General features: G+C 41.9%; 1 protein-coding gene across 1 annotated transcript in view; it reads right to left on the bottom strand.

The window, feature by feature from the left end:
- The window catches only part of frzb (frizzled related protein), a 45,679-nt gene that overhangs the window by 15,047 nt on the left and 15,016 nt on the right, over positions 1-15,616 (bottom strand). The window contains exons 2-3 of the mRNA XM_037686699.1: positions 13,414-13,662; positions 222-257 (exon numbers count right to left, since the gene is read on the bottom strand). Of these exons, the coding sequence (XP_037542627.1) occupies positions 222-257; positions 13,414-13,662 (285 nt within the window). The remainder of the gene's footprint in view (positions 1-221; positions 258-13,413; positions 13,663-15,616) is intronic.

Here is a 15,616-nt window from a genome sequence, read left to right on the forward strand (position 1 = left end):
ATCCATCCATCCATCCATCCATCCATCCATCCATCCATCCATCCATCTATCCATCTATCCATCTATCATCTATTCATTTATCCATCCATCATCTATTCATCTATCCATCTATCATCTATTCATCTATCTATCATCTATCTATCTATTTATCTATCTATCATCTATCTATCTATCTATCATGTATCTACATGTATATTTATTAATGAAGAACTAAGTCTCACCTGGGTTACACCTGGAAGGGTCCTGGTTGTATGGCTCTGTAGAGGCATAGAGACAGCAAAAAAACTAATTTAACAAAAATACATACCGGGTAAATAAATAAATAAAAACAAAATTAAACAACGCATGGCTTCTTTTTTTCTTGACTGTACAAAAGAATAATATATGTCCTGCATTGGAAAGAGTAAACCGGACAATTTCTGAAGAAATTTTGACGAACTGCTCTGTGATACCTAAATTTAGCTACTACACACAATTCCATTATGAGTTTTGTAATATTCTAAACTATGGTAAGAAGAAAAAAGCATGAATTTTGGTCCACCTGGATAAGAAGTGCTGAGAGAGCAAAGATCAAAATAAATGTTAAAGCTGCTGCCCAAGGCTCATAATCCCCATGATAACCATCTATCCATTATCTTTACCCACTTATTCCTTTTCAGGTCGCGGGGGTCACTGGTGCCCATATCCAACTATCACTGTGTGAGAGGCAGGGGACAACCTGGACAGGTCTCCAGTCCATCACAGAGACAAACGAGACAAACAACCATTCACTCTCGTGCACACACTTATGGACAATTTAGAGTTACCAATCAGACTAACGTGCATGTTTTTAGTTTGTAGGAGGAAACCGGAGTACACGGAGAAAACCCACACAGCACGGAGAGAACATGCAGACTCCACTCAGAAAGGCCCCCAACTGGGATTTGAACCAAGGTAACCTGATCGCTGAGAGGCATCAGCTCTACCAACTGCACCACCGTGCTGACCCCCTTCACTTCCAGTTTAGAAAAAATATTTTGAACAAAATAATAATGTCCTCGAGTCGGTTACTTGGGTGTTCACTCTATGCCTTTTGTGGTGATGTGGGGTGAAACAAGTCGTGTGTGCCAAATCACCGATTTGAGTCTGAGGTCTTTCTGTGTGAAGCGTGTGTGGGTTTTCTCCAGGTACTCCAGTTTCATCCCACAGAGCAGAAACATGTTGGGCTGCCTTCAGGCTCAGGCCTCCATTGCAATATACATGTGTGATCTCACTGGGACTTGACGAGTTAAATAAAGGCCAACAAATATAGCAGTAAAAAGACTGTTTTGTCCTCTTACTGGGTTAAAGCTAAAATCTCGTTAATCTCTCAAATTTTCCTCACAACTTTTTGCAACATTCATCTACAATGTGTGATGAACAAATACCAAAAGTCAGAGCACACTATTACTAAATAAACTGCACGTTTTGGTGTTTAACTTGCTTTTTTTTTTCAAATTGCTGCTAAGATGCAGGGCAAAATAAATTGAACAGGATAGGGCATATCAATGCTTATATATTAATAAAATGGTTTTCTGTTCACCCAACAAAGTGAAACTTTGGAGGAAGTTGTTGCATCAAAAATAATAAATGCTAAAGTGATTATATATTACACTGGAATGAATCCAGATGTGTTCATGACTATTCAGATGTCTGAAACTACTGAGGCACCAAGCCTAAAGGATTATGATGGGAAAAAAAAGATTATTTTACATTTGTACACCAAGGTTTTAATAAATAATAGATTTTAGTTTATCTGGTCACAGCTGCAGTTTAAATATGATGAACATCTACACGGACTAGGCTTGTGTTGTCATGCGTCTAAGATTGTTTCCAGGTTTGCAAATTTGAAAAGCTCCTCTGCAGATGAGTTTGTGAATACTGACATCCTAACAAACTTGTGCCTCTAGTGGATTAATTTCCAAGGTTCTGAACAACATTCAAACCAGGCTCTGAGAAAAATCACTGGAAACACTCGAGTGATCCACCCCAACTGAACTTGAGCAAATCAACAAATCACACTGAAAGAAAAGTACAAAGCCCTGCTGCGCTGAGCCGAGCCAGGGCAGCTCTCAGATATGTGGGCATGCTGTTACAGAGAAAAAGAAGATTGTGATGAAGGTTTTTTTATTTGTCAGTTTTGGACCTGTTTGGAGAAGAAGAAGACACTAAGGATTTTATTGAGTGTAAAATGAGTGGGCCGCCTCTATCAAGGAGCTCTTTGAGAAAGTCAGTGGGAAAGAAATCAGAGGGGAAATGACTCACGCTATGTTTGTAAAAGAACCGAAACAGTACCAGGGCAGGAACTCAGAAAACATTGATGGACCAGTGGCAGGAGAACTGACCTCATCTGTAGTATGAAAAGTGAAGCGTCTTTGTTTTATATGAGACTACAAAATGTATGATATTGAAAAAGTCACAACTAAGAGATGATTATTAATATTTGTGATGTTTCTTGTGCTGTCTTGTTTTATTTTTAGAAATAATGTTCTATTTCATATTTAAACTTTACCAACACATTATTACCAAACAAGTATTTGGTTTGGTCATTTGTTACACAATATAAAGGTCAAAGCAAAGTCATGTTGAAATGAATAAATATGCTTTAACCTCTTAAGCTCCCTGAAAACTGAATGACAACCCAGCTACACTGTCAGGAATCTGGGAGTTATTTTCGATAGTGCTTTTAAATTAGACAAACAAACCAACCACTAGGGAGTACAAGCCAGTGTATCTCCTATGCCGGTCCCAAGTACAGGTAAATGGTGAGGGTTGTGTCAGGAAGGACAACTGACGTAAAACACTTTTGCCAAAACTATAATGCAAGTTCATCAAAGCAAAACCATATCAGATTGGTCAAGGCCTGGGTTAACCACGACCACCACCGGTGCTGTTGACAAACAGGATGCCAGCAGAAATTGTGCTACTGTTAGTCGAAGCCCAAAGGAGGGAAATGTGTCAGGAGACAGAGGGAGAAGAGGAAAATCAAGAATGTAGGACTGAGGGTTGCAACCCTAAATGTGGGGACAATGACAGGCAAAGGTAGAGAGCTGGCTGACATGATGCAGAGAAGGAAGGTAGATGTTTTATGTGTCCAAGAGACCTAGTGGAAGGGCAGCAAGGCTCACAGCATTGGAGCAGCATTTAAACTGTTTTACCATGGTGTGGATAGAAAGAGAAATGGAGTAGGGGTGGTCCTGAAGGAGGAGTTGGCAAATAATGTAGTAGAGGTGAAAAAAGTGTCAGATAGGGTGATGTGCCTGAAAGTAGTAGTAGAAGGCCTGATGCTAAACATTGTCAGTGGAAATGCTCCACAGGTTGGATGTGATGCGGAAGAGAAAGATACATTTTGGAAAGAACTGGATGAAATGATAGAGTATTCCCAGGGAGAAGAGAGTGGTGATCGGAGCAGACCTGAATGGACATGTTGGTGACAGAAACAGAGGGGATGAGGAAGTGATGGGTAGGTTTGGTGTCAAGGAAAGAAACCAGGAAGGGCAGATGGTGGTGGATTTTGCCAAGAGAATGGAAATGGCTGTAGTCAATACCTATTTCCAAAAGAGAGAGGAACACAGAGTGACCTATAAGAGTGGAGGAATGAGTACGCAGATCAATTACATTTTGTGTAGAAGAGGAAACCCGAGGGAGATTGGGGACTGTAATGTTGTGGCAGGGGAAAGCGTGGCTAGATAGCATCAGATGGTTGTATGTAGAATAATTGTTGTTGTGAAGAAGAGAAAAAGAGTAAAATCAGATAAGAAGAACAAATGGTGAAAGATGAAGAAGGAAGAATGTTTTGAGAAATTCAGAGAGGAGCTGTTAAAGGTGGTAAGGTGTCAAAAGTGGTAAGACAGAGCTTCCATATGACGGGGCTACTACAGCAACAGTAATTAAAGCTGCAAGCAGCATTGGAGGCTCTTGCAGCAAAGCGCTGCTCCAGCCTTACGGCGACTGTGAGAGCTCCAGCTAGTCCACCCATCGAAAACGCTCTTGTGCCAATCCCGCACGCGTTCACCACGGGGCGCATTTCCCGAATCTTAAACATCACCTTCCGTCCATGTGGTTACTTGGCCAGCTGCAGGTCTTACAAGTATAGGCGAAATCTGACCTTCCAGACAGGAGTTATGGTGATTTGCTGTTTTGTTGTGAATGTTTGACGAGCACTTCCTTTATGCTTTTCAACATGTCATGTGTGGTAATCAACAGTTAGCAAACAAATGTTCAGTCTAATATCTTATACAGTGCGAAGGTGGAAGTGTCATCCAATAATCTACCATTTTTTCTCTGAGTAGGTGGGGCTTAAGTGATGCCATGCTTCACCAATACCAATGTGTGTAGAAGTGCTCACTGATGAAGTACAAAATATAGGGTGCAGATCAGATGATGTGTCACTAAGATATAACTGTTGTAATAATGTAGGGGGCACACTTGAGCCAAATGTTAAACACCAACAGCAATGTGTCTATAAGTGCTCCCTCATGATGCAAAATAAATCTGGTGCATATCGGATGATGTATCACAGAGATATAACTTTTGGAATAGTTTAGGGGCGCACTTGAGTCATATGTTAAACCACCATATCAATGTGTCTAGAAGTGCTCACTGATTATGCACAATAAATCTTGCGCATATCGGATTATGTGTCACTGAGATATAACTGTTGGAATAATCTAGGGGCGCACTGGAGTCAAAAGTTAAACAACAATACCAATGTGTCTAAAACTGCTCACTGATTAAGCACCAAAAATCTGGTTTAGATTGGATGATGCATTACTGAGATATAACTGTTGGAATTATGTATGGGGTATATTGGATTCAAATGTTAAAGAACATTACCAATGCGTATACAAGTGCTCCCTGATGATGCCCCCCAAAAATCTGGTTCAGATCGGATGATGTATCACTGAGATATAACAGTGTGAATAATCTAGGGGGCGCACTGGAGTCAAATGTTTAACAACAATACCAATGTGTCTAGAACTGCTCACAGATGACAGACCAAAAATCTGGTGCAGATTGGATGATGTATCACTGAGATGTAACTGTAAGAATAATGTAGGGGGCACTATAGAGGCTATTGGCCACTTATCATGGATTTCTGTTCAAGTGGTGGATATTGATCGATCATAGTGATTTTGGTGCACCTCGGCTCAAATCGGTGCAATTTAGAGCCAAATGTATTGCAACGGCGTCACTTCTGAATTTGTTACGCCGCCACACTCACATCCTCCAGCTAAAAGTGTTTGTAATTTAAATCAAGTCAGACCAACTTGTTATATGTCTTCTAACACAGGGTCATCCTGATTAGGTCAAGGGTGTTAGAGAGGGCGCACTCGAGTCAAATGTTAAATAACAACACAAACGTATATAGAAGTGCTCAGTGATCACGCCCAAAAAAATCTGGTGCAGATCAGATAATATATCATTGAGATATAACAGTTTGAATAATGTAAGGGCACACTTGAGTCAAATGTTAAACAACAATACCAATGTGTCTAGAAATGCTCACAGATGACACCCCCAAAATCTGTTGCAGATAGGATGATGTATCATTGAGGTATAACTGTTGGAATAATGTAGGAGGCGCACTAGAGTCATATGTTAAACCACAATATCAATGTGTCTAAAAGTCCTCACTAATGACGCACAACAAATCTGGTGCAGATTGGATGTTGTATCACTGAGCTATAACTGTAGGAATAATGTAGGTGGTGATGTGGAGGCTATTGGCCACTTATCATAGATACCTGTTCAAGGGGCGGATAATGATCGATCATAGTGATTTTGGTGCACCTCGGCTGCAATCTGTGCAATTTAGAGCCAAACGTATTGCAACGGCGTCACTTCTTAATTCGCCACGCCGCCACGCCCACATCCTCAAGCAAAAACGGCTTGTGTTTTAAATCAAGTCAGACCATATTATCTGTCTTCTAACACAGGATCATCCTGATTAGGTCAATAGTGTCAAAGAGGGAGCCTTCCAAGTTAAAAACAGAGACTTCCTGTTCTGAGGGGGCGGGGCTTTGATGACATCAAAATATGTCCACATTGGATCATCGGGCATCAAACAGGGATGAGTCATGCCAAGTTTCGTGCATTTCGGTCTTTCACTGTGAAAGTTATAGTGTTTGGAAATTTATTGTGTGAAGCAAAACTTTGAGGCCTGGCCATGCCCTTTTGACATATACGAAAACGTAAGCTTTAGATAACTTTTACTCTCCAATATCTTAATGGCATATCAACCAAATTTGAAGGCAATCCTTCAAAATTCTTTGGAGGAGTTTGTTAAAATTCGCAATTAGAAATGCCCAAAAGTGACTCTTTGACCAAAAATGGCCGACTTCCTGTTGGTTTTGGACCATGGCTCCAAGAGACTTTTCATAGGTCCTGAGAAGATACAGATGTTCACCGAGTTTCAGAATTATTGGTCAAAAAATGGCTTGGGGCTGAGGTTTTAAAATATTCTAGGGGGCGCTGTGGAGGCTACTGGCTACTTATCATGGCTTCCTGTCCAAGGGGTGGATAATGATTGATGATACTGATTTTCATGCACCTCGGTTCAAAACTGTGGAATTTAGAGCCAAACGTATAGCGACGGTGTTACGTCTTACTTCTCCATGCCGTGCCGCCCACATACACCACCCAAAACTATCAGTGTTGGAAAGCAAGTTACAACAACATGTCTTTGGTCACTGGACACACTATCATGCTGATCAGGTAACAGGGGTCAGATAGGGATCGTTCAGCGTAAAACTTTTTACTTCCTGTTGTCAGGGGGCGTGTCTTAAGTGATGTCATGATTTGACCATTCAGTCTTGCAGGGGTCCGGATGTGGATCAATCACTAAAGGTTTGATGTCTCAGACAGTTTTCGTGTAGGAGCTATTAGCATTTCGTGTTTCATGGCGAGATGTCAAACTTTGAGGTCTGGCCCCGCCCCTTCAGCATGCTCCAAAATGAACCGTTTAGAAAAATTTGCGTTCCCCATGCCTTTTGACCATAATGGACAAGTTTGAAACCGATTGAGCAAAATCCCTAGGAGGAGTTTGTTCAAATGTGGAGGCTGTAAACCGCCAAAAAGGTGTGAAATATGGGCCGGCTTTCCAACATGGCTGCCTTCCTCTTTATCATACAATGTTGGTGCCAGAGGGTTTTCTGTGCATCTTGGGGAAATGGGCAAGCATACCAAATTTCATGTTTCTATGACAAACTAAGGTTAAGGCGGAGGGTTTTTTGAAAATTTCTAGGTGGCACTCTTGATCTGTTTCATATGCAATTTTTGCCATGCCCTTAAAATAAGTAATTTTTCACCAGTCCTGATGCGTCTGCCAAATTTGGTGAGTTTTGGGATATGTTAAGGCCCCCAAAATGCCAATTCATTTTGCGGAAAAAATTACAGCTCGGGCCTGAACAGAGTGATTACAATAGGCCTTCGCAGCGCTTCGCTGCTCGGGCTTAATTCGAGAGAATGGTAAGAAGGTACTTGGTGTGTCATCTGGTATTAAGAGGGCCAAGGCCACATATGCACAGAGGATCGAGGGTCAATTCATCTCACAAGACCATCGGAGCATGTGGAGGGGCATTAAGTGCATAACAGATTATAAAGGAAGGAGCGAACAATGCCCCAAAGACCCATCTCTGCCTGATGCCCTCAACAAGTTCTATGCACGCTTTGAAGACCCGAACAGACCACCCAACACCAGACTCACCTCACCACCGGATGAAGAGCATCTCAGCGTGACCTCAGCCAAAGTAAAGAGTACCTTCAGGAGGATTAATCCGCACAAAGCAAGTGGCCCAGACAACATCCCCGGAAAAGTGTTGAAGGAATGTGCTGATCAGCTCTGCGAGGTGCTGGCAGACATCTTTAACACCCCACTTACCCTGGAGACAGTTCCCACCTGCCTGAAGACTGCCACCATCATCCCAGTCCCAAAAAGTTCTACAGTGACTGGTCTGAATGACTATCGGCCAGTGGCCCTCACCCCGATAGTTGCTAAATGCTTCGAAAAACTGGTCATGACTCACATAAAAACAACCATCAACATCAACGAGGACCCTCATCAGTATGCATACCGTGAGAACCGATCAACAGAGGATGCCATCTCCTCTGTGGTCCACACTGCTCTCAACCACCTGGAGCAGAAAAACTCTTACGTCAGTATGCTCTTTGTGGACTTCATATCCGCCTTCAACACCATGATCCCCCAAACCCTGATGGACAAACTATCCACACTAGGACTAAGCCCCTCCATTTGCAACTGGGTCCTAGACTTCTTAACAAACAGACCACAGTTAGTGAGGATCCACAACTTCTCCTCCTCCACCATAACCCTCAGCACTGGCTCTCCTCAGGGATGTGTGTTGAGCCCCCTCCTGTTTACTCTGCTCACGAATGATTGTGCAGCTACCCATCCAGGCTGTCACATTGTAAAGTTTGCAGATGATACAGCGGTGGTGGGATGCATCACAAACAATGATGAGTCCAGTTACAGGCAAGAGGTGGAACACCTGGAGAGCTGGTGCAAAGAGAATAACCTTCACATCAATGTGAAGAAGACAAAGGAGATTATTGTGGACTTCAGAAGGAACAAAAACATCTACACCCCCCTGAACATAAGAGGATCTGCAGTGGAAGTGGTCTCCAGCTACAAGTACTTGGGTGTACACATGAATGACAACCTCAGCTGGAGCAACAACACCACCAGCCTGATCAAGAAAGCTCATCAGAGACTCTACTTCCTCAGACGGCTGAGACGAGCTGGTCTGGGAAGTTCAGTCCTCACCTCCTACAGGTGTGCAGTGGAGAGCATCCTGTGCTCCAGCATCAACGTGTGGCATGGAGGCTGCACAGCTGCAGAAAGAAAAGCTTTGCAGAGAGTGGTGAAGGCTGCACAGATGTCTGTTGGAATCAGCCTCCCTACCATCACAGACATCTACACCTCGTGATGCAGGAAGAGGGCCACCTGCATCATGAAGGACCCCACTCACCCAGCACACACACCTTTTGCCCCACTCCCCTCAGGAAGGAGGTTGAGGAGTATTAAGTGTAGAACCACTAGACTGAGGAACAGCTTCTACCCTGAGGCTGTTAGACTCATGAATCTCTAACTAGAATAATCACTGTGAAAAACGGCATCATGTTGCTGCTGATCTGTTTAAATGTTGATGTGTTCATGCGTGCACATCCGCTCACACAGACTTATGTTCATGTTTGTGCTGATGTTCAATGTTTTTATGTTATGAGTGCTTAGTGTATATTTAGTTGATGTTTTTCTTAGTTCATATCTTAGATGTTATTAATGTTTTTCTTATACATTTTATTGTTGGATGTAACTGGGACCCTGTGTACATAATTTCGCTCCACCACATGTACCACATGAGGTGCGAATGACAATAAAGAATCTCTGACTCTCTGAATCTGATCTGGACACAGAATGGATGATAAGGAAACCTGGTGGTGGAATAGTGAAGTTTAGGAAGCTATTCAAAGAAAAAGATTAGCCAAGAAGAAATATGACAGTGAGAGGACCCAAGAGAGGAGACAGGAATATAAGGAGATGGGAAGTAGAGCAAAGAGGGAGGTAGCTAAGGCAAAGTGGAAGGCGTATGCTGAGTTGTATGGGAGGCTGGACACTAAAGACGGCAAGAAGGACCTGTACAAATTGGCAAGACAGAGGGATCATCCATTCATTCAACCTTAATTTATGCAGGTTGGTCTCATTGAGCCTCGGGAGATGAGGCTGGAAAGGATGTGCAGCAGGTTAGGCTTGTTAAAGATAGGAATGGTAATGTTCTAACAAGTGAGGAGAGTGTGACGGAAAGATTGAGGGAGTACTTTGAACGAGTCTCCAAGGCTCAATGGGATTAACTTGTTTAAATAAAGGTTGAATGAACTTTGAGGAGCTAATGAATGAAGAGAATGAAAGAGAAAGAAGAGTAGAGGTCATAGAAACTGTGGACCAGGAAGTTGGAAAGATTAGTAAGGGTCAAGTCCAGAAAGCTCTGAAAAGAATGAAAAGGGGGAAGGCAGTAGGAGCTGATGACATTCCAATGGATGTTTCTAAATATCTTGGACAGAAGGGAGTGAGGTTTTTGACTCAAATAGTCAATGGCATATTTGAGGGTGAGAAAATGCCTGAGGAATGGAGAAGAAGTGTGCTGGTGCCCATTTTTAAGAACAAGGGTGATGTACAGAGTTGTAGCAACTACAGAGGAATTAAGTTGATGAGTCACAAGATGAAGATCTGGGAGAGGGTTGTGGAAGCAAGACTTAAATGAGAGGTGACTATTTGTTAGCAGCAGTATGGTTTCATGCCAAGAAAGAGCACCACAGATGCCATCTTTGCTTTGAGGATGCTGATTGATAAGTACAGAGAAGGTCACAAAGAACTCTGTGTCTTTGTGCATTTAGAAAAAGCATTTGACAGGGTGCCGAGGGAGGAGGTGTGGTGTTGCATGAGTAAATCTGGAGTGGCAGAAAAGTATGTTAGACTGGTACAGGACATGTATGAGGACAGCAGGACAGTGGTGAGATGTGCTTTAGGAGTGACAAATAGCTTCAAGGTGGAGGTGGAAGTGCATCAAGGATCGGCTCTGAGCCCCTTCTTGTTTCCTCTGGTGATGGACCGACTAACAGATGAGGTCAGGCCGGAATCCCCATGGACTATGATGTTTGCAGAACAGGGAACAGGTGGAAGAGAACTTGGAGAGGTTGAGGTATGCACTTGAAAGAAGAGGAATGAAAGTAAGCCGTAGTAAGTCAGAGTACGTGTGTGAATGAGACGGAGGCCGGTGGAATAGTGAAGCTACAAGGAGCAGAGGTCACAAAGGTGCAGGACTTCAAGTACATGGGTCCACTGTCCAGGAAATGGGGAGTGTGGTAAAGAGATAAAAAAAAGAGAGTCCAGGCAGGATGGAGTGGATGGAAAAAATTTTCAGGAGTGATTTGTGACAAAAGAGTGTCAGCAAAAGTAAATGGTAAATGGAATGGTAAATGGACTTTATTTATATAGCGCCTTTCTATCTATTCAAGACACTCAAAATGCTTTACAACACAACCTGTGACCTCATTTACCCATTCGTACAGCACTCTAATAGATCTCTACAAAGCTAATTGAACAAATCATTCTAAAGAGACTAATCAGAGCTTTATCACATTCATACACCAATGGGACACACATCGGAGGCAATGAGGGGTTCAGTGTCTTGCCCAGGGACACATAGGCATGTGACTGCTGGTGGATTCGAACCCCCAACTCTTGCATTGGAGGACGACTGCGCTAACCATTCAGCCACAGCCGCCCCAATGGTCAAAGAAAAAGTTTTGTCTTGTTTACAAGACAGTGGTGAGACCAGCTATGTCGTATGGTCTGGAAACAGTGGCATTGACAAAAAGACAGGAGAAAAACTGGAAGTGACAGACATGAAGATGTTGAGGTTTTCCTTAGGAATGACAAGGATGGATAAGATTAGGAATGAGATCATCCGACATACAGCACAGGTTGAACAACTGGGAGATAAAGTTATAGAGGCCAGACTGAGATGGTTTGGACATGCCCAGAGGAGGGACAGTGGGTATATTGGTAGAATGATGTTAGAAATGCAGCTGCCAGGAAAAAGACAAAGAGGAGATATATGGATGCAGTTATAGAGGACATGGAGGTAGTTGGAGTGAGAACAGAGGATACAGAGGACAGAGTGAGATGGAGGAGGATGACTTGCTGTGGTGACCCCTGGAGAGGAAAAAGTTTAAAGAAGAAGAAGAAGAAGAAATTAGAGAGATAAATGCAGTTTTGAAATCCAGTTTCTTCTAAATAAGACTAATTGTCAAGAACAAAAAAGGTTGAATCATGTCATCTGGACTTCGTTTTTTTGTTAAAAAAGAAACGTTTCGCCCCTCATCCAAGAGGCTTCGTCAGTCTGAGGCCTAGCCATCTGGTATTACCCAGAAGCCACCCTGACTCTTGGGTTTCAAGCCTGCCTCAGATACCCCTGAAGTCTGGCCTTTTCACTAATGGTTTCAAAAACACAAAGTTTGTTGTTTTTGAAACCATTAGTGAAAAGGCCAGACTTCAGTGGTATCTGAAGCAGGCTTGAAACCCAAGAGTCAGGGTGGCTTCTGGGTAATACCAGATGGCTAGGCCTCAGACCGACGAAGCCTCTTGGATGAGGGGCGAAACGTTTCTTTTTTAACAAAAAAACGAAGTCCAGATGACATGATTCAACCTTTTTTGTTGTTATATACCTGGATGACTGAGAAAACAAACTTTGTGACTAATTGTCAAGGTTAAGTCTTGTCTCCCTTTCAGAGATTTTGAAAAGGTGATTCGTGCTTTTATTACCTCTCCTTTGGACTATTGTAATTCATTGTATATTGGTTTAGATAAATCATTTCTGCATCGTTTACAAACTATCCAGAATGCAGCAGCTTATCTTTTAACAGCAAATAAAAAACATGAACACATAACCCCTGTCCTGGCTTCTTTCTACTGACTTCCTGTCCACTTCTGGATTGATTTTAAGAATGTATTGCTTGTTTTTAAAGTCTTAAAAGGCCTGACCCCATCTTCTTAACACCTACACTCCAGTAAAAGCATTCTGGTCTACCAACCAGTTCCTCTTAGATGATCCAAACTGAAGTCTAGAGGTGATCAGGCTTTTGCAGTGTCTTCTCCAAAATTGTGGCAGTTTACCTGATTATTTAAAGACCGCTGAGACTGTTCCGACTTTTAAATATTTGCTCAAAACTCATCTTTTTTCCTTGGTGTTTGATCCATGCAGAATCTGAGAACCAGTTGCACCTGATTTTTATTGTTGTGTGTTTTATGGTTAACTTTCTTATGTTTCCTGAGAGGCGCAAGATGTATTAATTTTTTTATTAGACTTAATTGTAAAGCACTTTAGTCAGCTTTTGTTGTTTTTATGTGCTATAGAAATAAATTGACATTGAAATGTTAGTCAGGAAATGGCAGATTTTTGGCCAGGTCTTCACGAAACATGTTAGGAACACAGCCAGCTCCTTGTGATGTGTTGAATTAAATTGAATTATAATAACTAAACTGTTGAATTAGAGCTCCTACTAAAGTTGAGTTCAACCAAATAAACCCAATATCTGCCTTATTGTATCATGGGTTAGAGTTAGCTACCTGACACTAACGTCTATCAGAATCAGCTAGCACCAACTAATATTTTAGGAACGCAAACTCCTTGTCTAACAAATAAAAGTTATAGTCAATACCAACCAACATCTTCCTACAGGTTATTTTTAGTCTCATCATTAATTCTTTATACATCCTAAAGCGGAGGCTCTTTAATCAGTTTTGTCAAGCCTTTAGGCACCCCTGTAATTATCAACTGTCATATCAGTAACAATGACATGAAATGATGAATATACCAGGTCCTTCTGCTTTGACGATAGCCTCAGGTGAGATGCACACTCCACGGTCATACAGTGGCAGCTCACTGCAGGCCAGGCTGTCAGGCCAGCTGTGGTTATATCGCTTCATCACCGGCTCACAGCCGTACTTCGCCCGCTCGCACACGGCCTTGCAGGGCTTGATAGGCTCATGCTGAAAGTCGATGGTGCAAATAGGAGCGTACATGGCACACAGGAAGAAGAGTAGATCTGGACTGCATCCAGTACCTGAAAATGAAAAACAGGTGGTTTCATAAGCATATGTTCTAATTACCTCCCAAGCATTCAGTTTTTGTTTATGTAATTTAAACATCCAAGACACAATTAAGTGTCCAAGTACATTTCTATTTTATAAATTGTTTAAATAAAAGTAATTGTTATGCTGTTAGTTTACTGAGATCTCAATGCCGGTTTGAAATGTCTAGTTAGCCGAACACAATAAGCTACAAAATGTTTAAAATTTTAAAAAAGATATACTTTTCAGAATCTACTTTTGTAATTGACAGTGAGGCTTGGACATTGAAGTCCTGCAACAATTAAGAAACGATTGACTAAAACTGCTTTGATGAAATGTATTTGTCCCAATTTAAATTTCATCCATCCATTATCTTTACCCGTTTATTCCATTTTGGGTCATGGGGGTCACTGGTGCCCATGTCCAGCAATCACTGTGCGAGGGGCGGGGTACACCCTGGATGGGTCGCAAGTCCATCACAGGGCCACATAGAGACAAACGAGACAAACAACCATTCACTCTCTCACTCACACCTAGGGACAATTTAGAGTTACCAATCAGACTAACATGCAAGTTTTTGGTCTGTGGGAGGAAACCGGAGCACCCGGAGAAAACCCACGCATGCACGGAGAGAACATGCAAACTCCACCCAGAAAGGCCCCTGGACCGGGGTTTGAACCAGGGACCTGCTCGCTGAGAGGCAGCAGCTCTACCAGTTGCGCCACCGTGCTGCCTCCAATATACCACAGTTTAGAAAAATCTTAGTGTCTAAAACTAACACATCAAAGTGACAATCAACATCTTCACTTGTGTTCTCTCACTCTACTAATGTGTATTTGTAAAAATAAATATAAATAATATCATAATTATACAATTTTTTGTACAGCAATAAGTGATATTTTTAGGGAGCAGTATTCATAACAGTTGCATTTATGTTTTAGAATAAAGCAATTCAGTCATATGGTGCATTTCTGAGGTTTTTGTGTTAACACCGTGAAAGCATGAAATGTTGGTATTTTTGCTCATAGTTATCATACTGTAAGAATCTCATTGTGGTCCATGTCTAAGCTCCATGTTTACTACTGAGCAGGTCAGATGAAAAAACAAAAACAGCCATGACCCAATTTGTGGTACTAAAACTCAACCAGGTCTACCAAAGTAAGGTCGCAACATGGTCTAATGCTGGTTGAATGTAACCAGCTGGGCTGTTTAATAAAACAGACTTAGACCTCATATTCAAAGATCAACAATCGATTCTTGCAACAAGTTCTCAACCTATTTTACCAAGTTTGTATTTTTTGACTGCATCAGCAAACATTGCAGAAACATAAGCTCTGTTAATTAATTTACCTGTTTCTGGGGTTATTATAAGCATTACACTACTGAAGGTGCCACATATTGGACAAAACATGGATTAAAGAATGGTAAGTTAAGCAGTGCTCATCACATTCTATAATCAACATCAACACATCAACAGAAAGTTTCTGCTTTTTATTAATAGAACTACGAATATCTAACAAGGTTGAGTCTGGTCCTCTGGACGGGTTCTTCTTTGTTGGAAGCCATCTTTGTGAAGAGAAACCGCCCATCATTAAACAGGGGCGGAGCCTCTGTGTCCAACTGTCCCTCTCTTACAATGCTGCAGCCATAGATATCATATAAAAGTTAGATACAGCATTGATCACTATCGCCTATTGGCGCTGACGAGCCGTAGGGCCGCCATCTTGGAACGGTCGACAGCTCCACTCAGTGTAACCTGTTTAGCAGGCGAAATGAAGTACCTGCGCGTTTAATCAGTCATAGCTGAATACTAAACTCATTCTTCTTGCTGGGGTTAACATCAACACTAATACAATATTTTTATGACAAGTTTTGCAAAACTCACAGTCACTGATACATTTTTCTATCTATCTATCTATCTATCTATCTATCTATCTATCTATCTAT

The sequence above is a fragment of the Nematolebias whitei genome, chromosome 13, assembly GCF_014905685.2.
Source record: "Nematolebias whitei isolate Nwh7 chromosome 13, NemWhi1, whole genome shotgun sequence".
In the NCBI taxonomy this organism is placed as follows: Eukaryota; Metazoa; Chordata; class Actinopteri; order Cyprinodontiformes; family Rivulidae; genus Nematolebias; species Nematolebias whitei.